At 43.9% G+C, this 25,975-nt stretch overlaps 2 protein-coding genes across 2 annotated transcripts; both read right to left on the bottom strand.

Annotated features, from left to right (window-relative positions):
- Nucleotides 1-17,222, bottom strand: LOC138853787 (uncharacterized). The gene is made up of 2 exons (XM_070092588.1): nucleotides 14,025-17,222; nucleotides 1-523 (listed from the first exon to the last, which is right to left on the bottom strand). The coding sequence occupies exon 1, from the start codon at nucleotides 15,378-15,380 to the stop codon at nucleotides 14,103-14,105; it is 1,278 nt and encodes a 425-aa protein (XP_069948689.1). The 5' UTR covers nucleotides 15,381-17,222; the 3' UTR covers nucleotides 1-523; nucleotides 14,025-14,102.
- Nucleotides 9,872-25,975, bottom strand: LOC128687146 (uncharacterized). Its single transcript, XM_053774488.2, has 8 exons — nucleotides 25,754-25,975; nucleotides 25,366-25,585; nucleotides 19,642-19,803; nucleotides 18,895-19,061; nucleotides 17,677-17,838; nucleotides 17,244-17,353; nucleotides 12,237-12,451; nucleotides 9,872-10,971 (listed from the first exon to the last, which is right to left on the bottom strand). The coding sequence occupies exons 1-8, from the start codon at nucleotides 25,762-25,764 to the stop codon at nucleotides 10,027-10,029; spliced, it is 1,992 nt and encodes a 663-aa protein (XP_053630463.2). The 5' UTR covers nucleotides 25,765-25,975; the 3' UTR covers nucleotides 9,872-10,026.

The following is a 25,975-nucleotide window of genomic DNA, read 5'->3' as shown; positions in this document are numbered from 1 at the left end:
GGCATTTCCTCTCTGGATCGCAACACTGAGTCTCTGAAAGAGGAAGCTGGTCGCCCTGTGGTCCTTTGTTTCTATGATGAGCTTTTCACCCAGCTCTATTAGGAACTTTAGAGCACACTTGCCCCATGCTCCAAGGGTCTCCGACCCTATTGGGATGAAGTTATAGCAAGGGGGAAGGTCTTCATATTTGCGGATCTTCTGGGTCTCCCTGTGGCTGGCAGCTCCACCCCCTTCCACTACGGAGTATGGCAAGTAGGTGTCTGCCAATGTGGCGGCACATGTGTAGTCCCAGGCAATCTGCTTTCCATCCTTCCAAGGTAGCATAGTGGCTCCATCAGGACGCTTTAGACTTCCGTCAGACCTCTGCACTTGGGGTTCCCGTTGAGCTGGGCAACGGGCTGTGGCAAGGCTTCTCTTTATGATGTCATTGACCTCCTCATGCCTGGCATACTTCCCTTCTGCTGTGTGACACACGAGACCATGAAGTCCGAATTGATCAGCTGTCGCCCTGCCGCAAATACACCTATGTTCGGTGAGGATGGGGGGGGCTAGGCGAAGAGCAACACCACTGACTCCGGCCATACAATAGAGCGGAAAAATAATGTAAGGGACCTGGGAGTAGTAATGTCTGAGGATCTCACTTTCAAGGATCACAACAGTGCCACGATCGCAAGTGCAAAGAAAATGATAGGATGGATAATGAGAACTTTCAAAACGAGAGATGCCAAACCCATGATGATCCTTTTCAAATCACTTCTTCTCTCTAGGCTGGAATACTGCTGTACATTAACATCTCCATACAAAGCAGGTGAAATCGCAGATCTAGAGAGTGTACAGAGATCCTTTACTGCACGTATAAGTTCTGTCAAGCACCTTAACTACTGGGAACGCTTGGAAGCACTTGACTTGTACTCGTTGGAACGCAGGAGGGAGAGATATATCATAATCTACACTTGGAAAATCTTGGAAGGAATGGTCCCAAATCTGCACACAGAAATCACTCCCTACGAAAGTAAAAGACTGGGCAGGCGATGCAAAATGCCGCCAATAAAAAGTAGGGGCGCCATTGGTACACTAAGAGAAAACACCATAAGTGTCCGGGGCCCAAAACTGTTCAACAGCCTCCCATCAAGCATTAGGGGAATTGCCAATAAACCCCTGGCTGCCTTCAAGAGAGAGCTGGACAGATACCTAAAGTCAGTGCCGGATCAGCCGGGCTGTGGATCGTACGTCGGACTGCGTGCGGCCAGCAGTAACAGCCTAGTTGATCAGGCCCTGATCCATCGGGAGGCCTGGTCATGGACCGGGCCGCGGGGGCGTTGATCCCCAGAATAACCTCCAGGTAACCTCCAGGTAATCCGAATGGCTTGTGGGTCTAGTCGAGTGCCCAAGGAGGAATTGGGAACAGCAAACAGGAAATCTCCTGAGTGTGGTGCCTTCACTGCCAGGAGACGAGCTTTGTCCTTTCCTGAGGCGTTGGAGAGCATTGTGTTGGCGATTTTTTCCATGATCGGTTTGTCCCAGTGGGACTGTTTGTGTTCTTTGGGAGGAGCTGGTCTACTGGAGGAATCTGTAAGGGTGTCCCACCGAATCGCTGCTTCAGTAAACCTGGTGTCTTGAGCTCCTACCATGTCTCTCAAGCGTTCGGGAACAATCTTCTTGACTAATGCACTGGAAGCCAAACACGAAGACAGAAAAGCAGGTAAGGCAACATGCGTTGCTTTGCGCACCCCTATACCTCCCAGTCCTACTGGGAGGGTTGCCTGATCCCATTGCTGATCCTCTAGTGACAGGTTCAGTGCCTTCTTAAGGGTTGACCTCAGGTGTGCGTCATATTCGTCAAGTGTTGGGTTGTCAAAAGAGGGTGCACACCTGAGGAAGTAAGCGAGTCTTGGAATAGTAAGGCACCTTGTGAGGAGATACAGAGCATCATGGGCATCAAGATTGCTTATTCTCTCCTCCATTCTCATCAGGTCATTCAATTTGTCCTTGAGGACTGTGTCGATGGCCTGGTGACCCAGCGGTGCTCCCAGGAGGGTACTGTTGGACGGAGTGGTAGTAGAGACTTCTGGGAGAATTCTTCGCACAGCATTGATTATTTCCTGGTTTGCTGTGATGATTTCACACTTGGTGGGATTGAGGATGAGTCCCAAGTCTTCTCCCTGTGTTTTCACCAGTTATAGGTCCCCTACCAGGGACTCTTCAGTACCTGCCAGAGTGCCATCAACCAGGTACCAAATGTTGAGCTCGCTGCGTAGGCAGCGAGAAGAGAAGTGGAGCGAGTGGGTCACCCTGCTGAACACCTTCTGATGCGAGAATTTCATGTTCTCCAAACAAAAGAATTGAGGGTTTGCTGTAGCCGGCTGAAATGAACGGAAAAAGACTGGGGAAGCGATCCCGAACAGCTAGCAAGACAGCATCTCTCTATATATATATATATATATATATATATATATATATATATATATATATATATATATATATATTAATCAAGCGATCCGGGAAATGTCCGAGGAGATTCATTGTGGCTCTCACTGTATGGCAAGCGGCACCATCTTGTTGAAACAGGACCACTCAACTTGCCCTCCTAATTCTGGCAAGAATTTTTTTTTTCGATCATTTCCATATATCGTGCACTATTCCTGGAGTTTTACCTGGAGAGAGTTCCGGGGGTCAACGCCCCCGCGGCCCGGTCTGTGACCAGGCCTCCTGGTGGATCAGAGCCTGATCAACCAGGCTGTTGCTGCTGGCTGCACGCAAACCAACGTACGAGCCACAGCCCGGCTGATCCGGAACTAACTTTAGGTGCTTGTCCAGTGCCAGCTTGAAGACTGCCAGGGGTCTGTTGGTAATCCCCCTTATGTGTGCTGGGAGGCAGTTGAACAGTCTCGGGCCCCTGACACTTATTGTATGGTCTCTTAACGTGCTAGTGACACCCCTGCTTTTCATTGGGGGGATGGTGCATCGTCTGCCAAGTCTTTTGCTTTCGTAGCGAGTGATTTTCGTGTGCAAGTTCGGTACTAGTCCCTCTAGGATTTTCCAGGTGTATATAATCATGTATCTCTCCCTCCTGCGTTCCAGGGAATACAGGTTTAGGAACCTCAAGCGCTCCCAATAATTGAGGTGTTTTATCTCCGTTATGCGCGCCGTGAAAGTTCTCTGTACATTTTCTAGGTCGGCAATTTCACCTGCCTTGAAAGGTGCTGTTAGTGTGCAGCAATATTTCAGCCTAGATAGAACAAGTGACCTGAAGAGTGTCATCATGGGCTTGGCCTCCCTAGTTTTGAAGGTTCTCATTATCCATCCTGTCATTTTTCTAGCAGATGCGATTGATACAATGTTATGGTCCTTGAAGGTGAGATCCTCCGACATGATCACTCCCAGGTCTTTGACGTTGGTGTTTCGCTCTATTTTGTGGCCAGAATTTGTTTTGTACTCTGATGAAGATTTAATTTCCTCATGTTTACCATATCTGAGTAATTGAAATTTCTCATCGTTGAACTTCATATTGTTTTCTGCAGCCCACTGAAAGATTTGGTTGATGTCCGCCTGGAGCCTTGCAGTGTCTGCAATGGAAGACACTGTCTTTTTTTTTTTTTGAGCCGAAATTCTTGGTTTACCGGTTCTCCTGGAATCTTTCACTCCCTGACTGAATTTGGCCACCAAGTGCTTTATGGTGACCATCGAGGGAGAATGTCTAACATTTAAAAATGAAATATCCTCGTTGTTTAAGAAACACTCCGTTGGCTTTCGAGATAAAAAAAAAAAAGACATTTTAATGAGTTGTTGAAGTGTAACGTTCCATGCTGTTGCTGGAGGCTATTTCAAACGGGGGGGGGGGAGATATTGAATATTAAACAAACTTGTGGGGGAACCCTGTATTATAATAACCACCATCTCCTTCATACAAAAGTAGTAGTAGGACAGAATAACAGAGCGCGAATGTTCAAACATTTTCCATTCATATAAAAGAATTTTTTTTTTATCACACTGGCCGATTCCCACCAAGGCAGGGTGGCCCGAAAAAGAAAAACTTTCACCATCATTCACTCCATCACTGTCTTGCCAGAAGGGTGCTTTACACTACAGTTTTTAAACTGCAACATTAACACCCCTCCTTCAGAGTGCAGGCACTGTACTTCCCATCTCCAGGACTCAAGTCCGGCCTGCCGGTTTCCCTGAACCCCTTCATAAATGTTACTTTGCTCACACTCCAACAGCACGTCAAGTATTAAAAAACATTTGTCTCCATTCACTCCTATCAAACACGCTCACGCATGCCTGCTGGAAGTCCAAGCCCCTCGCACACAAAACCTCCTTTACCCCCTCCCTCCAACCTTTCCTAGGCCGACCCCTACCCCGCCTTCCTTCCACTACAGACTGATACACTCTTGAAGTCATTCTGTTTCGCTCCATTCTCTCTACATGTCCGAACCACCTCAACAACCCTTCCTCAGCCCTCTGGACAACAGTTTTGGTAATTCCGCACCTCCTCCTAACTTCCAAACTACGAATCCTCTGCATTATATTCACACCACACATTGCCCTCAGACATGACATCTCCACTGCCTCCAGCCTTCTTCTCGCTGCAACATTCATCACCCATGCTTCACACCCATATAAGAGCGTTGGTAAAACTATACTCTCATACATTCCCCTCTTTGCCTCCAAGGACAAAGTTCTTTGTCTCCACAGACTCCTAAGTGCACCACTCACTCTTTTCCCCTCATCAATTCTATGATTCACCTCATCTTTCATAGACCCATCCGCTGACACGTCCACTCCCAAATATCTGAATACATTCACCTCCTCCATACTCTCTCCCTCCAATCTGATATTCAATCTTTCATCACCTAATCTTTTTATCCTCATAACCTTACTCTTTCCTGTATTTACCTTTAATTTTCTTCTTTTGCACACCCTACCAAATTCATCCACCAATCTCTGCAACTTCTCTTCAGAATCTCCCAAAAGCACAGTGTCATCAGCAAAGAGCAGCTGTGACAACTCCCACTTTGTGTGTGATTCTTTATCTGTTAACTCCACGCCTCTTGCCAAGACCCTCGCATTTACTTCTCTTACAACCCCATCTATAAATATATTAAACAACCACGGTGACATCACACATCCTTGTCTAAGGCCTACTTTTACTGGGAAATAATTTCCCTCTTTCCTACATACTCTAACTTGAGCCTCACTATCCTCGTAAAAACTCTTCACTGCTTTCAGTAACCTACCTCCTACACCATACACTTGCAACATCTGCCACATTGCCCCCCTATCCACCCTGTCATACGCCTTTTCCAAATCCATAAATGCCACAAAGACCTCTTTAGCCTTATCTAAATACTGTTCACTTATATGTTTCACTGTAAACACCTGGTCCACACACCCCCTACCTTTCCTAAAGCCTCCTTGTTCATCTGCTATCCTATTCTCCGTCTTACTCTTAATTCTTTCAATAATAACTCTACCATACACTTTACCAGGTATACTCAGCAGACTTATCCCCCTATAATTTTTGCACTCTCTTTTATCCCCTTTGCCTTTATACAAAGGAACTATGCATGCTCTCTGCCAATCCCTAGGTACCTTACCCTCTTCCATACATTTATTAAATAATTGCACCAACCACTCCAAAACTATATCCCCACCTGCTTTTAACATTTCTATCTTTATCCCATCAATCCCGGCTGCCTTACCCCCTTTCATTTTACCTACTGCCTCACGAACTTCCCCCACACTCACAACTGGCTCTTCCTCACTCCTACAAGATGTTATTCCTCCTTGTCCTATACACGAAATCACAGCTTCCCTATCTTCATCAACATTTAACAATTCCTCAAAATATTCCCTCCATCTTCCCAATACCTCTAATTCTCCATTTAATAACTCGCCTCTCCTATTTTTAACTGACAAATCCATTTGTTCTCTAGGCTTTCTTAACTTGTTAATCTCACTCCAAAACTTTCTTATTTTCAACAAAATTTGTTGATAACATCTCACCCACTCTCTCATTTGCTCTCTTTTTACATTGCTTCACCACTCTCTTAACCTCTCTCTTTTTCTCCATATACTCTTCCCTCCTTGCATCACTTCTACTTTGTAAAAACTTCTCATATGCTAACTTTTTCTCCCTTACTACTCTCTTTACATCATCATTCCACCAATCGCTCCTCTTCCCTCCCGCACCCACTTTCCTGTAACCACAAACTTCTGCTGAACACTAACACTACATTTTTAAACCTACCCCATACCTCTTCGACCCCATTGCGTATGCTCTCATTAGCCTATCTATCCTCCAATAGCTGTTTATATCTTACCCTAACTGCCTCCTCTTTTAGTTTATAAACCTTCACCTCTCTCTTCCCTGATGCTTCTATTCTCCTTGTATCCCATCTACCTTTTACTCTCAGTGTAGCTACAACTAGAAAGTGATCTGATATATCTGTGGTCCCTCTATAAACATGTACATCCTGAAGTCTACTCAACAGTCTTTTATCTACCAATACATAATCCAACAAACTACTGTCATTTCGCCCTACATCATATCTTGTATACTTATTTATCCTCTTTCTTAAAATATGTATTACCTATAACTAAACCCCTTTCTATACAAAGTTCAATCAAAGGGCTCCCATTATCATTTACACCTGGCACCCCAAACTTACCTACAACACCCTCTCTAAAAGTTTCTCCTACTTTAGCATTCATGTCCCCTACCACAATCACTCTCTCACTTGGTTCAAAGGCTCCTATACATTCACTTAACATCTCCCAAAATCTCTCTCTCTCCTCTGCATTCCTCTCTTCTCCAGGTGCATACACGCTTATTATAACACTTCTCGCATCCAACCTTTACTTTAATCCACATAATTCTTGAATTTACACATTCATATTCTCTTTTCTCCTTCCATAACTGATCATTCAACATTACTGCTACCCCTTCCTTTGCTCTAACTCTCTCAGATACTCCAGATTTAATCCCATTTATTTCCCCCCACTGAAACTCCCCTACCCCCTTCAGCTTTGTTTCGCTTAGGGCCAGGACATCCAACTTCTTTTCATTCATAACATCAGCAATCATCTGTTTCTTGTCATCCGCACTACATCCACGCACATTTAAGCATCCCAGTTTTATAAAGTTTTTCTTCTTCTCTTTTTTAGTAAATGTCTACAGGAGAAGGGGTTACTAGCCCATTGCTCCCGGCATTTTAGTCGCCTCATACGACACGCATGGCTTACGGAGGAAAGATTCTTTTCCACTTCCCCATGGACAATAGAAGAAATAAAGAAGAACAAGAGCTATTTAGAAAAAGGAGAAAAACCTAGATGTATGTATATATATATGCATGTGCATGTCTGTGAAGTGTGACCAAAGTGTAAGTAGGAGTAGCAAGATATCCCTGTTATCTAGCGTGTTTATGAGACAGAAAAAGAAACCAGCAATCCTATCATCATGCAAAACAGTTACAGGTTTCTGTTTCACAGTCATCTGGCAGGACGGTAGTACTTCCCTGGGTGGTTGCTGTCTACCAACCTACTACTATTTTAAACATTACATTAATTTGACTACTGCGTTTTCCTGGTTTATAACACTCAAAACTTGACTAATGCCCTATTTCGTTACTGTTATCACGGGTTAACGTTAAACCCGTAGGGGTATTACAGCGCCTGGGGAATGGGAAGTAACTAGATTTGTTCCAAGGAAGGGAAGATCAAATTTCCTGTCTCAAGAACTACATTCCAGCATCAAGACCTACCTGTGAAGGGGGAAGTACCCCGCAAATCTGACATCAGCTTGATGCCCAGATAAAAATGGCTTCCCCCCCAAAGTCACAGGAACATCACGACGTATCTACAATGTCCTCCCCCTCCCTCCCTCTCCCGAGACTGACGGAACTATGCATCTACTTAGAGAAGTGTAGCAACGCTCTGATACCAGGAGGGGGTTTCGGGGGTCAGCGACCACGCGGCTCGGTCTGAGACCAGGCCTCGCAGTGGATCAGGGTCTGATCAACCAGGCTGTTACTGCTGGCAGCATGCAAACTGACGTACGGACCACAGCCCGGCTAGTCAGGTGTCTGTCCAGTGCCTTCTTGAAGACAGCCAGGGATCTATATTATTATAATAAAAAAGAAGTGCTAAACCTACAAGGGTCTGGTGGGCAACAGTTAACGAAGTCTCCCAAGGTTCTTTCATGCTGGAGAGGTACTCTTGATCCAAGGAATTTTACTTTTCTTACACTAAGATCGAACCCGATTACCTTTCATTCCCCAAGTGCTGATGACCCTTAAGGGCTTAACGCTTTCTAAATTAAGGGTATAGGGACCTCGAACTCAAATTCATGACAGGAACGCTAAGCTTGTATGGGTCGTACAACGCCTGGGGGTATGGAAGAAAGAAATCAGACTCGATCTGCGGAAAGGAATAAAAGGTCTCTAAATCAAGCCCACCAAACGCCCCCCCCCCCAACCACCTCACACTGTGTGTGAGGTGTGAAAAAGTGGAGGCTCGATCCTTCGTGCGGCAACACGCTTCCTAGATCGCAAAACCGTCACAAAAAGTGTCAAACACCTGTCTGGGGTCACAATGCAAGAAAAAAAGTGAAGGGTGTGCCAGTTCATCCTCTTAATAACAGACAGTATTTCACTATTGTTTTGTGTGTGCAGAAGAGAAAAATAAATAGTTCAGAAATCAGACAAAACACGGGAACAGCTCTTAGCCTCTGGCATCATGACTAAGTCCCAACCAGTCATATCCACGGCATTACGTTATCACAAAAAAAAGCAGTAATGCAGCAGGAGTTCTGCTGATGCTAGGGGTGCACAAGAAATGTGAAGGCTAGGCTCATGTGCTAAAGACAGTGAATGCTGGTGTAATAAATAATTCAGTTCTAGGTGGAATTTTTCGAGAAATATCAACGAAGACGAGGCCTTCAGGGTATTGAAAGATCATAATCAAATCTAACTGCCCGAGGCATTGAAGATGACTGCATTCCCTTCTCTAAAATATGAAAAAGGAAACTGCATAAAAAATACTTAAATATGTAATGTTGCCTTATCACTGTTGACATGATACAAGATGCAACTACGAGATTGAAAGGAAAATGCAAAATGAAGCCTAATCTCTCCTTAAGCCAACAGAATTCTTGGCTTCATATCTAGAAGTATAAATAATAGAAGTCCTCAGGTTGTTCAACTCTATATATCCTTGGTTAGGCCTCATTTAGACTATGCTGCTCAGTTCTGGTCACCATATTACAGAATGGATATAAATGCTTTGGAAAACGTACAGAGGAGGATGACAAAGATGATCCCATGTATCAGAAATCTTCCCTATGAGGATAGACTGAGGGCCCTGAATCTGCACTCTTGAAAGGCGTAGAATTAGGGGGGATATGATCGACGTGTATAAATGGAAAACAGGAGTAAATAAAGGGGATCTAAATAGCGTGCTGAAAATTTCCAGCCAAGACAGGACTCGTAGCAATGGTTTCAAGTTGGAAAAATTCAGATTCAGGAAGGATATAGGAAAGCACTGGTTTGGTAATAGAGTTGTGGATGAGTGGAACAAACTCCCGAGTACAGTTATTGAGGCTAAGTTGTGTAGTTTTAAAAATAGGTTAGATAAATACATGAGTGGGTGAGAGTTGGACCTGACTAGCTTGTGCTGCTGGGTCTAGTGCCGTGCTCCTTCCTTGAATGGTGACCAGACTGGGTGGATCATTGGGCTATTCCGGGGAAGGGGGACATGGACCTGCTCCGCATGGGTCAGTAGGCCTGTTGCAGTGTTCCTTCTTTCTTATGTTCTTACATATTTTTTAATGAAAATGGAGCATGTCACGTCTCATGAAAAATAAAACTACACATAAAACTGACTATGCAACTTTATTTATATATTTAAGGGCATTTAAAAGTAAATGTGCATATTTTGTAGTTGCAAATAATGAATGAACATGTCTGATTGCATTTCATTAAGCACTAAACCCGTGTGGTAAATTCACTACGCATGTCAGATGCACTGTTAAAGTTTAAATAATGTGTCGAGGTGTAGGCCAGCACAGTCGTAGAGAGGAGGAGAGTGGGTGAGGGTGGAGCAGAAGCCAGACAGTAGACAGCCTAGCGAGTGTCCACTGCGACACACTAAGCCTTGGGATGCCGTGCACCCTCTTGACGCTGCAACCGTGATTCCCACCTCCTTCCCACACTCTGCTTGGAACCTGTGGCTGCCCTGCAGTGCCCCTCGGCATGTAACTGGTGCCCACGAACCACTTGGAGCGGAACATCTAAGGTCAGTGTGGTGGCGTGGGCAATCCACGTGCACGTGGGCACCCCTTTCAGCTGGCATCAGCAAAGTAGGCAGTGTTGAGTGTACAGGAATCTCACTCACTCTCTTCGAGCCCGTCAGTTCTTCTATATAACGAAGCACCAGAGTACAATTGTCTCCAGACACTAGGGGCTTTAACAACTCCCGAGTCACTAGCAATTCCTGGTACAACCTTCGTGTTATGCTCCTACGTGCCATGTCATATTGCAAGAGTGGCAGCCAGCCGTCAGAAGCACCCACCAGCCTCACACTGGCCGCAATTGAAGCTACGGGAACGGACGCTGCAACTACATAGGATCCATGCCACTTCCGCTGTCTACCTGTTAACAACGACATAGAGGCCAATACAGTGGATTCAGAAGGCGATAAGAGCAACTCTTCTCTCAAGAATCCTTTCGGCACGTCGTCATATGCGCGATACATAAAAGTGATTAGTTCAGACTGATTCGTGCGCATGTGGTCATGCAGCTGCGTCTGGAAAGGCAAAATCCACACTGCAGGAAAGAAGCGGTCGGCAGCCATTATGAGGTGCCAGCTCTCAGCATTGCCCAGGAGGAGGACGGGGGAAGGATCCTTGGCTAGGTAAGTCTTCACTCTCTCCACCATCTCCTGGGCGTGAGTAGTCTCGTAGTAGTGCATCACCTGCGTGACAGTATCAGTATACTAAAAATGATTTTGTTAAAAGCGTTCCAACAAGGAAGAGGGAGGGGGGGGGAGAAATCATTAAATTTTTATCAGCTGTGAAAAGTTAACTTGGCACATTGCATCTGTTGTTCCGACTTGCATTTTAAATTCAGCATCCGAATTACCCACCCAAAGTGAATTAAGACGAAAAAACACCGATCATCGTTCTAAGAGGTTATCACAATGAAAGGGTGAGGTCGTGTCCTAATTAGATACCCCGAAAAAAAAGTAAAATTAAATGGTCAGCATATGCATGTCCCAGTGACTAACGGGTTTAGAGCTTCCCATTAATAGAATATAAACGGGAGGTAATTAACCAGGACTTCTATGAAATTAAATATATTTCGACCAGTTTTAGAGCTCCTTGGTTAAGCCGTAATAATTCTGGGAATCAGATTATTTACTTGGAGGGTTAGTAATTCCGGTAAACTCAGTGTGGTTTATTTTCATGGGGATTCTTCACCAGGAAGTGACCCAAAAGTCTGCTATCACCCATGAATCTACTTACTGCTAGGTGAACAAAGTGTAGGAGGGGGGAGACGGAATGAACTCTGCCGTAAGCACGATCATTGAACCAAGAGCTCCAAATGCAATATACTGTGCAATTACTCATTTCAAAATACTGTTTACTAAAATTTTCTTATATTGGCAATAAAAAAAATATTGAATGAACGAAAAGCATTCTTAAGAATATTAACCTCTAAAATTAAAGTAATATGGTTGATCATCATGCGGATGACACCATAAAATGCCACTCACAATAGGCTAATAACTTAGCTATATCAGCTGTACACAAATAACCCTTACATATCAGCTGTACACAAATAACCCTTACATATCAGCTGTACACAAATAACCCTTACATATCAGCTGTACACAAATAACCCTTACATATCAGCTGTACACGAATAACCCTTACACAAGAGAAAAAACTTATGACTACATTTCTGTCAGTTTCAGTTTGTGACTAGTTTATGGTCCAAGTGGGACCGAAACACGAGTTTTTCTCCTATGCAAGGGTTGTGTATTGTTCCAGTCGAAGTATTGTGCCTTTTTATTTATTTTATCATTTGCTAGGTGCACTGACAGCAGTTGTAAGGAAACATGCCCCAAAGTTTTACCAAGCCCGAAATCTCGGGCCCATTCGGCTGAGGCGAATGGTTAACCCAGGTCCTGGATGCGTGAGCAGGATACTTTTTGAAGGTAATATGGCTAGACACTACCTTGTTAGGCCGGAGGCCGACGGCGTGCAGCAAGGAGAGGAAAGCATCAGTGTGGAGGGAAGCTCGAGCCACTACCAGGGGACGGTGGGTGTGGATGGTGGCTAGAAAGTCTCCCACCGCTGCTGCTAGCACGCGGGCCGACGGCTGCACCCTGGCAACATTCCTGGCACTCTCGAGGTAGGTTGAAATGGCTGTCGGCGTCACGAATCTGGCCCCTACAGTGAAAATTCCCATACTTGCATATACAGTGTATAAATTTATACATACATTAAATACACGCTGTAAATACTAATCGGTAGCACAAACTCAAGTATATCAGTTACATTTTTGGGAAGGGCTGAACCCACAGGGGTTGTACAGCACTTGGAGGAATGGGAAGCATTCAGGTTCGACTCGAGGAAAAGGCAGGTTCAATTCTACGTATCAAAGAGTGTCACCAGCGTCAAAGAACCTCCCTGAAGGGGATCGTATATCTCTAGTTAGTTGAAATCAGAAGATAGTGCAAGTGAGCTTATATTCATGGATAAACTAGCAAAAATGGAACTGTAAATGAGTCAGAGGGAAGTTAGGGAATAACTTCTTAGCCTAGTAGTGGCCATGACGAATACTATGTAAAATTTTGAAGATTAGACACTATGAGGACTAGGAAACCAGAAGCCTCAACGATGGTCGATAATTACGAGGCTAAGTTCCTCTGACAAAAAAGTCGTTGTGCACACGTGTCTACGTGCGAGTTACATGCTACAGTATCAGTCCCTCAGCAAAAACAAACTATATATATATATATATATATATATATATATATATATATATATATATATATATATATATATATATATATATATATATATATATATATATATATATCTTGCCGAATAGGTAAAACTTGCTTAAATAGCAAAGCTCTTCTTGCCGAACAAGGCAGGCTAAAATTTGTTTATGCAATAATTTCGCAAAAATCATTCTGAACCAAACGAAAATATATTTCATTGTTTATTAAATTATTGTAAACTTATCTAAAATATTTAGTTTTATTAGGTTAAATTAAATTGTGCCTATTATAATAAGGCTAGGTAAGTTTTCTAAGGTTCTTTTGGTACAAAATTATTAATTTTTACATTAATATATTTATCTTTAAATATAAGGGAAAATTTCAGAAAAGGAAAATTTTAAACGAGTTCTTGCTAATTGATCAGTTTTACCTATTCGGCACGACATATATATATATATATATATATATATATATATATATATATATATATATATATATATATATATATATATATATATATATATATATATATATATATATATGTCATGCCGAATAGGCAGAATTTGCTATCTTGGCTTAAATAGCAACGCTCATCTTGCCATATAGGACAAGTGAAAATTTGTGTATGCAATAATTTCGCCAAAATCATTCTGAACCTAACAAAAAAATATATTTGATTGTGTTTGTTTAGTATTAAATTATTGTAAACGTATTTAAAACATATTTTGTTGGGTTAGGCTAAAATAAATTGCTCTTGTTATAATAAGGTTAGGTAATTTTTCTAAGATTCTTTTGGTGCAAAATTAAAAATTTTTACATTAACATTAATGAAAAAAATATATCTTTAAACGTATAAGAGAAAAGTTCAGAAAGGACTTAATTTTAAATGAGTTCTTGCTAATTGACCAGTTTTACATATTGGGCACGACATTATATAATATATATATTTGACAAAACATTCACAAAAATACGTTAGAAAGTAAAACATAGGTGACTCAGAGCTACATCTCGAATACTTCGTCCAGCTCCCCGGCAGTGGGCCGCGTGCCCAGAATGCTGCAGGCATTTCCTCTCTGGATTGCAACACTGAGTCTCTAAAAGAGAAAGCTGGTCGCCCTGTGGTCCTTGGTTTCTATGATGAGCTTTTCACCCAGCTCTATTAGGAATTTTAGAGCACACTTGCCCCATGCTCCAAGGGTCTCCGACCCTATTGGGATGAAGTTATAGCAAGAGGGAAGGTCTTCATATTTGCGGATCTTCTGGGTCTCCCTGTGGCTGGCAGCTCCACCCCCTTCCACTACGGAGTATGGCAAGTAGGTGTCCGCCAATGTGGCGGCACATTTGTAGTCCCAGGCAATCTGCTTTCCATCCTTCCAAGGTAGCATAGTGGCTCCATCAGGACGCTTTTGACTTCTGTCAGACCTCTGCACTTGGGGTTCCCGTTGAGCTGGGCAACGGGCTGTGGCGAGGCTTCTCGTTATGATGTCATTGACCTCCTCATGCCTGGCATACTTCCCTTCTGCTGTGTGACACACGAGACCATGAAGTCCGAATTGATCAGCTGTCCCCCTGCCGCAAATACACCTATGTTCGGTGAGGATGGGGGCGGCTAGGCGAAGAGTAACACCAATCCGAATGGCCTGTGGGTCTAGTCGAGTGCCCAAGGAGGAATTGGGAACAGCTAACAGGAAATCTCCTGAGTGTGGTGCCTTCACTGCCAGGAGAAGAGCTTTGCCCTTTCCTGAGGCATTGGAGAGCATTGTGTTGGCGATTTTTTCCATGATCGGTTTGTCCCAGTGGGACTGTTTGTGTTCTTTGGGAGGAGTTGGTCTACTGGAGGAATCTGTAAGGGTGTCCCACCGAATCGCTGCTTCAGTAAACCTGGGGTCTTGAGCTCCTACCACATCTCTCAAGCGTTCGGGAACAATCTTCTCGACTAATGCACTGGAAGCCAAACACGAAGACAGAAAAGCAGGTAAAGCAACATGCGTTGCCTTGCGCACCCCTATACCTCCCAGTCGCACTGGGAGGGTTGCCTGATCCCATTGCTGATCCTCTAGTGACAGGTTCAGTGCCTTCTTAAGGGTTGACCTCAGGTGTGCGTCATATTCGTCGAGTGTTGGGTTGTCAAAAGAGGGTGCACACCTCAGGAAGTGAGTGAGTCTTGGAATAGTAAGGCACCTTGTGAGGAGATACAGAGCATCATGGGCATCAAGATTGCTTATTTTCTCCTCCATTCTCATCAGGTCATTCAATTTGTCCTTGAGGACTGTGTCGATGGCCTGGTGACCCAGCGGTGCTCCCTGGAGGGTGCTGTTGGACGGAGTGGTAGTAGAGACTTTTGGGAGGATTCTTCGCACAGCATTGATCATTTCCTGGTTTGCTGTGATGATTTCACACTTGGAGGGATTGAGGATGAGTCCCAAGTCTTCTCCCTGTGTTTTCACCAGTTGTAGGTCCCCTACCAGGGACTCTTCATTATTATTATAATCAAAAAGAAGCGCTAAGCTACAAGGGCTATACAGCGCTGCAGGGTAGGGAAGGAAGCGAGGGTATTGGATGGCAGAAGGGAGGAGGGATGATCAGTAGGTTACAGAAAACAGCGGGGCAGGGGATAGTACTGGGGTAGAGGGTAGCAAGAGATTGAAGTAGAAAGGGCTGAAGGTATCAGAATTTGTGAAGTAAGTCAGTTGTTGTCAAAAAGTCAATGAGAGTGTCTGGATGAAAGGTGGGTCCATCAGCAAGAAGGGAAGGTAAAGAGAGAGCAGCAGAGCGAAGACGACGACGGAGGTAAATTCTGCGTGCTCGTTGATAAAGTGGGCAGTCCAACAGAATGTGGCTGACTGATAATGGAACTTGGCAATTCTCACAGAGAGGAGCAGGGCGCCTCTCCATGAGATATCCATGAGTAAGACGAGTATGGCCAATGCGAAGACGGGAGAGAGTAGTCTCCCAACCTCGACACTGGTGATAAGAAGACGGCCAGTAACCTATACTCGGTTTAATAGATTGAAGTTTGTTGCCGAGCATAGTAGATCAACGTTGTTGCCAACGGGTGTGAAGTTGGGAAGATATTGCAGCAAAATAGTCCGTAAATGGAATACCTCTACATAAAACTGGTAGGTCATGTACTGCTGACCGCGCAGCAGTGTCTGCCTGTTCATTGCCCTGTACGTCAACATGACCAGGGACCCAACAAAAAACAGTATCTTTATGCTTGGTAAGATGCGGTGTAGCCAAAGTTGGATACGGAGGACTAAGGGGTGAGGTGTATCAAATTTCTGTATAGCCTGTAAAGCACTAAGGGAGTCTGAGATAACCACAAATGATGACACAGGCATAGATGCAATACGGATAAGTGCTGTAAGGATGGCATACAATTCAGCAGTAAAAATACTAGCCGAAGATAGTAAATGCCCTCGTACGACGCTGTCCGGAAACACTGCTGCGAATCCTACGCCGTCAGAAGACTTAGAGCCATCTGTGGGTCACCCTGCTGAACACCTTCTGATGATTGAATTTCATGTTCTCCAAACAAAAGAATTGAGGGTTTGCTGTAGCCAGTTGAGATGAAGGGAAAAAGACTGGGGAAGCGATCCCGAACAGCTGGCAAGACAGTATTTCTCTTTACCATATTAAAGGCATTTCTAAAATCAAGTTTGACTACAGCCTTGTCTTCTGGTAGGTCCCTGATGTAGGCCCTTGCCGCATGAGCTGCAGCTTCACTGCCTTGAGGGACCCCAAAGCCCAGTTGGTGTGGCTGGAGTAAACTGGCAGCTTCTAGGCGAATGTTTCTTACTGCTGCTTTGGCCACGAGACGGCGAAGTGTGTTTCCAACCGCAATGGGTCTGATTCCCCCATCCTTCTTCAACGCACACAGTGAGGCTCCGAAAAAGAAAAGTTTAACTTCTTCTGGGATTCGCCCAGCCAGATGTTGAATTGCGATTGAAAGATCTAAACCAAAGGATATATATGCAGAAAAGTCTGTATATTACCATAATTCACTTTAACCCTTTAATTTTTTTTTTAAGTCGGAGCAAATATAATTGGCTTCCATTTCCCAAATACAGTGGCGTTTACGGGCTCACAGTTCCCCCATTAATATTGTAATACCTCTTTTAGGTATTAAATTATTCCTGACTGGTGGTATCCAAGTTAAATGACCCAATTGTAATTCAGTAGTCATTAAACAATTTTACATCAAAATCTCTAAAGAGGAAATTTAAGCAATTTACCTGGAGCCTTGGCTCTGGCCCAGTGAGCTACCGTCAGAGCTTCCTCGTCCGTCAGGTAGCCGAAGTAGCGGGTGGTGCCGTGCACCTCGTAGAAGTGCTGGGTCAACTTCCTGAGTAGGTGCACAAAACTGTCTACTTATAACATTTTCACACCCTTAATACTTAAAACTAACGCATTTAGTGTTAATGATTTCCACAAAATGGTATTGATATATTACCTAGGTATAGTATGAGCACCCTGTATCAAAAATGTTATTCACATTTTGCATTTTTTAGGTCATTATTAATGACAAAATGGAAGTGAAAAAAGGTAGTGGGTAACCAGAAAGGGATAAGAATGGTTAAGCGGCTTAACTACTTTGGGTACGTATTAAGAGTGGTCTTTGTCTAACAGTGGCGAGTGTTACATACAAAAGACACCAAGATTCTTCACCTAGCTATATCTGGGTCACTTTGGGAATCCCTGACAAGGACGCTGGTGGGTAGGAACACGTTGGAGCTTCTGTTTATAGCGTGAGGGCCCTTCTCTGCCGCAGCTGCCTGCCTTGCAGAGTCTGCTGCAGTCTCCAGTATCTGCTTCAGGCGACGACCGTAACTAAGACACAAAGGCCGTATGTTAATACATCGCACATGCTACACACTTGTACAGAGTTCATTATTAAAAAGTCTTAAAAAAATTGGGAGTTTTTTTCGACAGTTGTTGCTGTTCCTTGGCGCTTGTAAAAGCCCATCCCGATCTGTGGAGCAATGTTTGCCCACTGCACTCATGACCCTATTGAAATTTTAGTGCCATGTAGTTCACATTCGATGAAAAAAAAAAATCCAAAAATACGATGTTAATTTAAGGCTTATCCTGGACAAAAGTGCACGAGATCACGTTAAAGTAATACACAGATGAGAGGCTATGGTTTGCAGTACATAAAAGCCTACCTTAACCATAGACCAACACGTGATCATTACTGACAATGCTTGAACTCATCCTAACAACAGGCAGCGTTCATGGTCCTATTATTTTTCATCTCCATCAGTGACATACTTAAAACCTTTTGGAATTTAAACCAGTTTGCTTTGCAGGTGACAACTTCTGTCGTCTCATATCCAGATCTGGTCCTCACCACAGTTAATGAACTAGTACACATTACTTTGATGACATCCAACATACTCGCTCAATATTGATACGGCCTACATGCTGTATGGGCACAAAAATATATATATTCAGTTGAACAAAGATAAACAGTACACACACTATAAGGAATAATTCTTAATACCTATATTGAGAGGAAATTAAAAATTGCTCATGCCGCACATATCCAAGAAAATTTAAAAAATAGTTGACCTTTTAAAAATGCAATACTGTTTTACCTCAGTCACCCTGTACAACTATAATCTTCCTTGCCTTACTCTTTGTACATTAACATAGGAATCTACAACGGTAAACCACCTAAAACAATTTTGTTACTTCAAATAAATATTTATTAATCTTCATTATACTATTCATGGGGAGGCGGGGGAATACTGAACCAGAGGTACCATACAACGCCTGGGAAGGAAGGGGAGAGGATGAAAACCATTCAGGTTCTATGCAAGGAAGGAGAGAGCAGGTCCATTACCTGAACAAGACACCCCCTTTCCTTTCCTGCACGTGATTCACCTTATGCCGAGATTACCAGTGTGACCTCTGAGTGGCAGGAGGAAGGCCACAGCGTCGGGGTCAGCTGGGTCACTACCCACTGTGTCCATCAGACCCTCCAGCTCATCAGAGTACTCCAGTGGGTCACTCAAGTCTTCCTCCGTCACAGCAGCACCCACCACCTCCACCTTACAATAAAGATATTCTTCCAGGTAATTATGTGCTACTGGAAGATATATTTGTGGACGTAAGACAATTATTGTACTTAAGAAAAAAAATGGGGTGGGGGTTCAATCCGTTAAGTAATAAGAGGGCTTAAAAATGGGAGGTAACTAGGCTTGATCCTAAGAAAGGGTAGTTCCAGTCCCTCTGCGGAAGATCCCTTTATGAGCATCAAGGAGAGGGGGGCCTTTCTTGGAGGGAAGAAACTGAAAAGCAGAATAACATCTTGCTTGTTGCCTTTCACCTAGGGCAGCCGCACCCCCAGAACCTAGTTCTGGGGAAGCAGGATCAGTCAGACTGCCAAAGCTTATTGTATCAACTTTGCACTCTGTGAATTACTTAACTTGATAAAAAAAATGGCAAAAATAGAGTAAGTAATCGATTGAGCCAAATGCTAGTCTAAACCATATAACTTTCAGTGCAACTTATTTAAATGAAGCTAGGATCAACGAGAGCAGCCTACACGCCTACCTCATTATGACAACCCAGCCCCGTATATGTGTAACATCTCTTAACATATTACAAGGCACCAACACCATGACCCACTTGATGGTAATCTGTCGCTGCCGCTTCCTCTTGCTCCTGAACACTAAGAGCCCCACTCTGCATAACTAGGCTCTCCCTCACTAGGTCGACGAGCTCAGCCTCTTCGTTTACTTCATGATCGATCAAGGGATCCTGTGTAGCCGTCTCCCTCTCAGACTGACCCTGTAATTATCACTTAATGTGAATAATGTTTTTTTAGGGTTTCCAAAGGTTTTCGAGAAGAATTAGTATTAAACCAATAAATTAGCACTATATTAATGGGGAAGCGCTAAATCCGTAAAGGTAATAAAGTGCCTGGGAATAGGAAGGTAACTGGGTTTGATCCATAGAAGGGAAGTGTAGTTCCAGTGCTTTAGATAAATATCCCTTTACTAGCATCAAGGCAACCACCCACACGACAGGCCGGTATGCGCTGCAACAACCGTGTATTACAAACACTGGTAAAGAATGGCCTGTGAGACTTGGTCGTAATGGGAATTGGAGCAAAAACTCAACAGCAGACTATAATGTATATTTTGCCTTCACCCACTATATACAGATATGTACACTATGTACAGATAGAATAATAAGTGTACACCACGGTGACAGATGGCAAAGCAGAAGGCAGAGTGCACTGTACTCAACCAGCAGGTAGGCAAGTCTGCCAATGCTGACCGCAAGTGAAACACTTTACTTCAGCTTTGGCGGGTTTGTCTTTGAGTGGTCAATGAACCAAGTAACTGATTTAACAACGGATATCCCACTGATCGTTAAAACCTTACCACCCGGTTCGCTGGTTGGAGGCAGCTGGGAGTGTGACATACGCCCAATAAATTGCAACATACTCTCGGCATGCCACACCGTGTTATACCATTACTTCACTGTTCATGTATACAGGAATGTGTAGACTACTACGTTGTGTAATTACACACAGATAATGCCTCCATAGGGTAAATATGCAGGGCAAGTCTTATCACGACGTTGCGTTCACCACTGAGCTTTGTCAAGCATGCCTTTAAAATTCAACACTGAGGGAGACGCTCAGAAAATCTGGCTCTGCCAGCTGTCAGTTTACCAAACTTATCGGCACTATTTGCCGGTTAAACAACTGCCTACCTCAATGTGATGCGAAATGGTTGGTTACAATGCCTTCAGAAAATCGTAACTGGTAAATTTGTATGGCACTAATATTATGAAGAAAGCGCCGAACCAAAATGAAGTAAAAATTACCAGTTTTATTCGCTAGTATTATCACAAAAAACTAGTCTAGGTCATACAGCTGATACTGCACATCGTTTGGAAAAAGAAAGGCAGCACACTAGCCGTAAATATAACTATAAACTAAACTAATATCAATTAAAAATAAAACATGCATAAGAAGTGTTAAACCCGTAGTTCATACAGCGTCTGGGAAAATGGAAAGTATTCAGGTTCGATCCAAGGGAAACACTGGTCCAGTTTATTAGATCAAGAATGCCACTCCCCCTCACCGGCATCAAGGAACCTAAAGAGCCATCTCTTATATCAAGACCCCCCCGTTCGGCATAATGAAACCTACCTCCCTTGAGGGTAGGACACATCACCAGCAAGTCTGCCAGGCTTCCACAATAAACATGTCACAATGGTTAGTTGAAAAGGAATAAAACAAACCTAAATATCTTTACATACAGTAAATCAGCAGAGCAAGATTCAAACTTCATATATACATACACCAAGAGGCGTGCGTATCATATTCATATAACACTAACACACAAAACACACAAAACACACACAAAACACACACAAAACACACACAAAACACACACAAAACACACACAAAACACACACAAAACACACACAAAACACACACAAAACACACACAAAACACACACAAAACACACACAAAACACACACAAAACACACACAAAACACACACAAAACACACACAAAACACACACAAAACACACACAAAACACACACAAAACACACACAAAACACACACAAAACACACACAAAACACACACAAAACACACACAAAACACACACAAAACACACACAAAACACACACAAAACACACACAAAACACACACAAAACACACACAAAACACACACAAAACACACACAACGCAACTGAGCAACCTATACTACAACCCACTCACTGTTCCCTCTGCCACCAACCCCCATATCAAAAACCTCACCCCAACAGCTGTCCCTTATGGGCATTCTGACCCCACCCCCATCATCACAAACCCCACCTACACCACAGCCCCATATAGGCCCCCACCAAGGTTCTCGCTCCCCCAACCCCAATATTCTTGCATGACCACAATGACAGAAAAGAAACTGAAAGTTTGGTACACAAACGCGGATGGAATAATGAATAAACATGAGGAGTGGAACGAAAGAATCAGTGAAAAATCCCCAGACATCATAGCAGTCACAGAAACAAAACTCGCTGAGACAATAACAGACACAATCTTCCCAACGGGATATCAGATCCTGAGGAAAGATAGAAGGAGTAGAGGGGGAGGAGGGGTTGCACTGCTCATAAAACACCGATGGGGATTTGAGAAAATGGAAGGCATGGACATGATTGGAGAAAGAGACTACATTGTAGGTACAATTCAGTCCGGAGAACATAAAGTAGTCATTGGAGTGATGTATAACCCACCACAGAACTGCAGGAGGCCAAGAGAGGAGTACGAAGAAAACAACAGGGTGATGGTGGACACACTGGCTGAGGTGGCAAGAAGAGCTCACTCGAGCAGAGCAAAGTTACTGGTAATGGGCGATTTCAACCACAGGGAGATAGACTGGGAAAACCTGGAGCCACATGGGGGTCCCGAAACATGGAGAGCCAAGATGATGGATGTGGTACTTGAAAACCTCATGCATCAACATGTCAGGGACACAACCAGAGAGAGAGGGGAGGATGGGCCAGCAAGACTGGATCTTGTGTTCACCCTGAGCAGTTCAGACATTGAAGACATCACTTACGAGAGGCCCCTTGGAGCTAGCGATCACGTGGTTCTGAGTTTTGATTATATAGTAGAGTTACAAGTGGAGAAGGTAACAGGAACTGAAGGGGACAGGCCAAACTATAAAAGGGGGGACTACACAGGTATGAGAAACTTCCTGCAGGAGGTTCAGTGGGACAGAGAAATGGTAGGAAAATCAGTAAACGAGATGATGGAATATGTGGCAACAAAGTGCAAGGAGGCAGAGGAAAGTTTTGTTCCCAAGGGAAACAGAAATAATAGGAAGACCAAAACGAGTCCTTGGTTTACCCGAAGGTGTAGGGAGGCAAAAACTAAGTGCAACAGAGAATGGAAAAGGTACAGGAGGTATAGGACCCAGGAAAACAAGGAGATTAGTAGAAGAGCCAGAAACGAGTATGCACAGATAAGGAGGGAGGCCCAGCGACAGTATGAAAACGACATAGCATCGAAAGTCAAATCTGACCCGAAACTGCTGTATAGCCACATTAGGAGGAAGACAACAGTCAAGGACCAGGTGATAAGGCTGAGGAAAGAAGGTGGAGACTCACAAGAAACGATCAAGAGGTATGTGAGGAGCTCAACACGAGATTTAAGGAAGTATTTACAGTAGAGACAGGAAGGACTCTGGGGGGACAGACCAGATGGGGACACCAGCAAGGAATACACCAACAAGTGTTGGACGACATACATACAGATGAGGAGGAGGTGAAGAAACTGCTAAGGGACATCGATACCTCAAAGGCAATGGGACCGGACAACATCTCCCCGTGGGTCCTTAGAGAGGGAGCAGATATGTTGTGCGTGCCACTTACCACAATCTTCAACACGTCCCTGGAAACTGGGCAACTACCTGAGGTATGGAAGACGGCAAATGTAGTTCCCATTTTTAAAAAAGGAGACAGAAAAGAGGCACTAAACTATAGACCTGTGTCACTGACGTGTATAGTATGCAAAATTATGGAGAAGATTATCAGGAGGAGAGTGGTGGAGCACCTGGAACTGAACAAGAGTATAAATGCCAACCAGCACGGATTCATGGAAGGCAAATCCTGTGTCACAAACCTTCTGGAGTTTTATGATAAAATAACAGAAGTAAGACACGAGAGAGAGGGGTGGGTTGATTGCATCTTCTTGGACTGCAAGAAGGCCTTTGACACAGTTCCTCACAAGAGATTAGTGCAGAAGCTAGAGCATCAGGCGCATATAACAGGAAGGCACTGCAATGGATCAGAGAATACCTGACAGGGAGGCAACAACGAGTCATGGTACGTAATGATGTATCACAGTGGGCACCTGTGACGAGCGGGGTCCCACAGGGGTCGGTCCTAGGACCAGTGCTATTTTTGGTATATGTGAACGACATGATGGAAGGGTTAGACTCAGAAGTGTCCCTGTTTGCAGATGATGTGAAGTTAATGAGGAGAATTAAATCTGATGAGGACCAGGCAGGACTTCAAAGAGACCTGGACAGACTGGACACCTGGTCCAGCAAATGGCTTCTCGAATTTAATCCTGCCAAATGCAAAGTCATGAAGATAGGGGAAGGGCACAGAAGACCACAGACAGAGTATAGGCTAGGTGGCCAAAGACTGCAAACCTCACTCAAGGAGAAAGATCTTGGGGTGAGTATAACACCGAGCATGTCTCCGGAAGCACACATCAATCAGATAACTGCTGCAGCATATGGGCGCCTGGCAAACCTGAGAACAGCATTCCGATACCTTAGTAAGGAATCGTTCAAGACACTGTACACCGTGTATGTCAGGCCCATACTGGAGTATGCAGCACCTGTTTGGAACCCGCACTTGATAAAGCACGTCAAGAAACTAGAGAAAGTACAAAGGTTTGCCACAAGGTTAGTTCCAGAGCTAAGGGGAATGTCCTATGAAGAAAGATTAAGGGAAATCGGCCTGACGACACTGGAGGACAGGAGGGTCAGGGGAGACATGATAACGACATATAAAATACTGCGTGGAATAGACAAGGTGGACAAAGACAGGATGTTCCAGGGAGGGGACACAGAAACAAGAGGCCACAATTGGAAGTTGAAGACAAATGAGTCAGAGAGATATTAGGAAGTATTTCTTCAGTCATAGAGTTGTAAGGCAGTGGAATACCCTAGAAAATGACGTAGTGGAGGCAGGAACCATACACAGTTTTAAGACGAGGTTTGATAAAGCTCATGGAGCGGGGAGAGAGAGGGCCCAGTAGCAACCGGTGAAGAGGCGGGGCCAGGAGCTAAGACTCGACCCCTGCAACCACAAATAGGTGAGTAAGTGTGCATGCACCAAGAGGTGTACATGTACTGAAAAATATGTGCATCTTCTGTCGGTGTACACACGTTACTTTCATCCCCAGTTTAGGAATCAAAGTATTTTTGAAATTTAACAGGCGAATTGGGACATTAATGACCCTTGTGCCGTTGATTGGCATTACACAAAATTCAGACTATTGATCCCATTTTCAGTGGAAATTAATGAGAAACTTTCAACAATTCTTCATGCAGTTGGAGACGATATATTATTATAATTATGGGGAACGCTAAACCCGCAGGATTATACAGCACAGGTGGGGGCATGGAAGGTATTCAGGCTCAATTCAGGGAACCGGAGCACAGATCCAATTCCTTAGATCAAGAGCCCCTCACCAGCATCAAGGAACCTCCCTTGAGGGGAGTTGGAGACGAGCTAATAAAACAACATACAGCTTTAACGTATCATCAAGAACCGTCACTTGTACTGCAATTGCAATAATGGTTAACACTCACCAGGTTAAATTGCAGCAAGGGCAGTGCAATGATCAGACTTAACACGCTGGCCACCAGCACCGCTACCATCACTGCCTCACCCATCACGTTGCTTATTAAACTCTTATCCCTGTTGCCGGTGTCAGGTTGGCAGAGCAGCGTTACGTCTCTCCCGTAGCTCATCGTAGACTGTAGCCTTGTTGTTATAGGTGTGAAGCGTCTGAAGCATCTGCTTCGAGCACTGTTCATAAAACACAAAGTGCGGTTAATTAAGTTCTTGGTGGACGACGTTTCGCCCACTTGAGAACCGACAAGTCTCTGGTGGATGAAATGTCTTCAGTAAAATGTCATAAATAGCATATTGTGCCTTAACACACTTGTTGGTACATAGTACCACTGATATACATACCTCACGTTCATTAAGCCCTCCAAGGAAGGTTCCTTGACACCGGTCAGGGGCTCTTAGTCCAAGGAACCGAACCAATCCTTTCCTTCTTTACATCGGGTCTGATTGCCTTCCATTCCCCATGCGCTGTATGACCCCTACGGGTTTAGCGTTAACCCTTGATGATGATAATAATAATAATAGGAGATTCTAAGGTTCACTGGGAGAGCGACGGCGGTGACACTT

The sequence above is a fragment of the Cherax quadricarinatus genome, chromosome 40, assembly GCF_038502225.1.
Source record: "Cherax quadricarinatus isolate ZL_2023a chromosome 40, ASM3850222v1, whole genome shotgun sequence".
Classification (NCBI taxonomy): Eukaryota; Metazoa; Arthropoda; class Malacostraca; order Decapoda; family Parastacidae; genus Cherax; species Cherax quadricarinatus.
The sequence above is the reverse complement of the archived record's forward strand: the minus strand, read 5'-3'. Positions and strand labels throughout refer to the sequence as shown.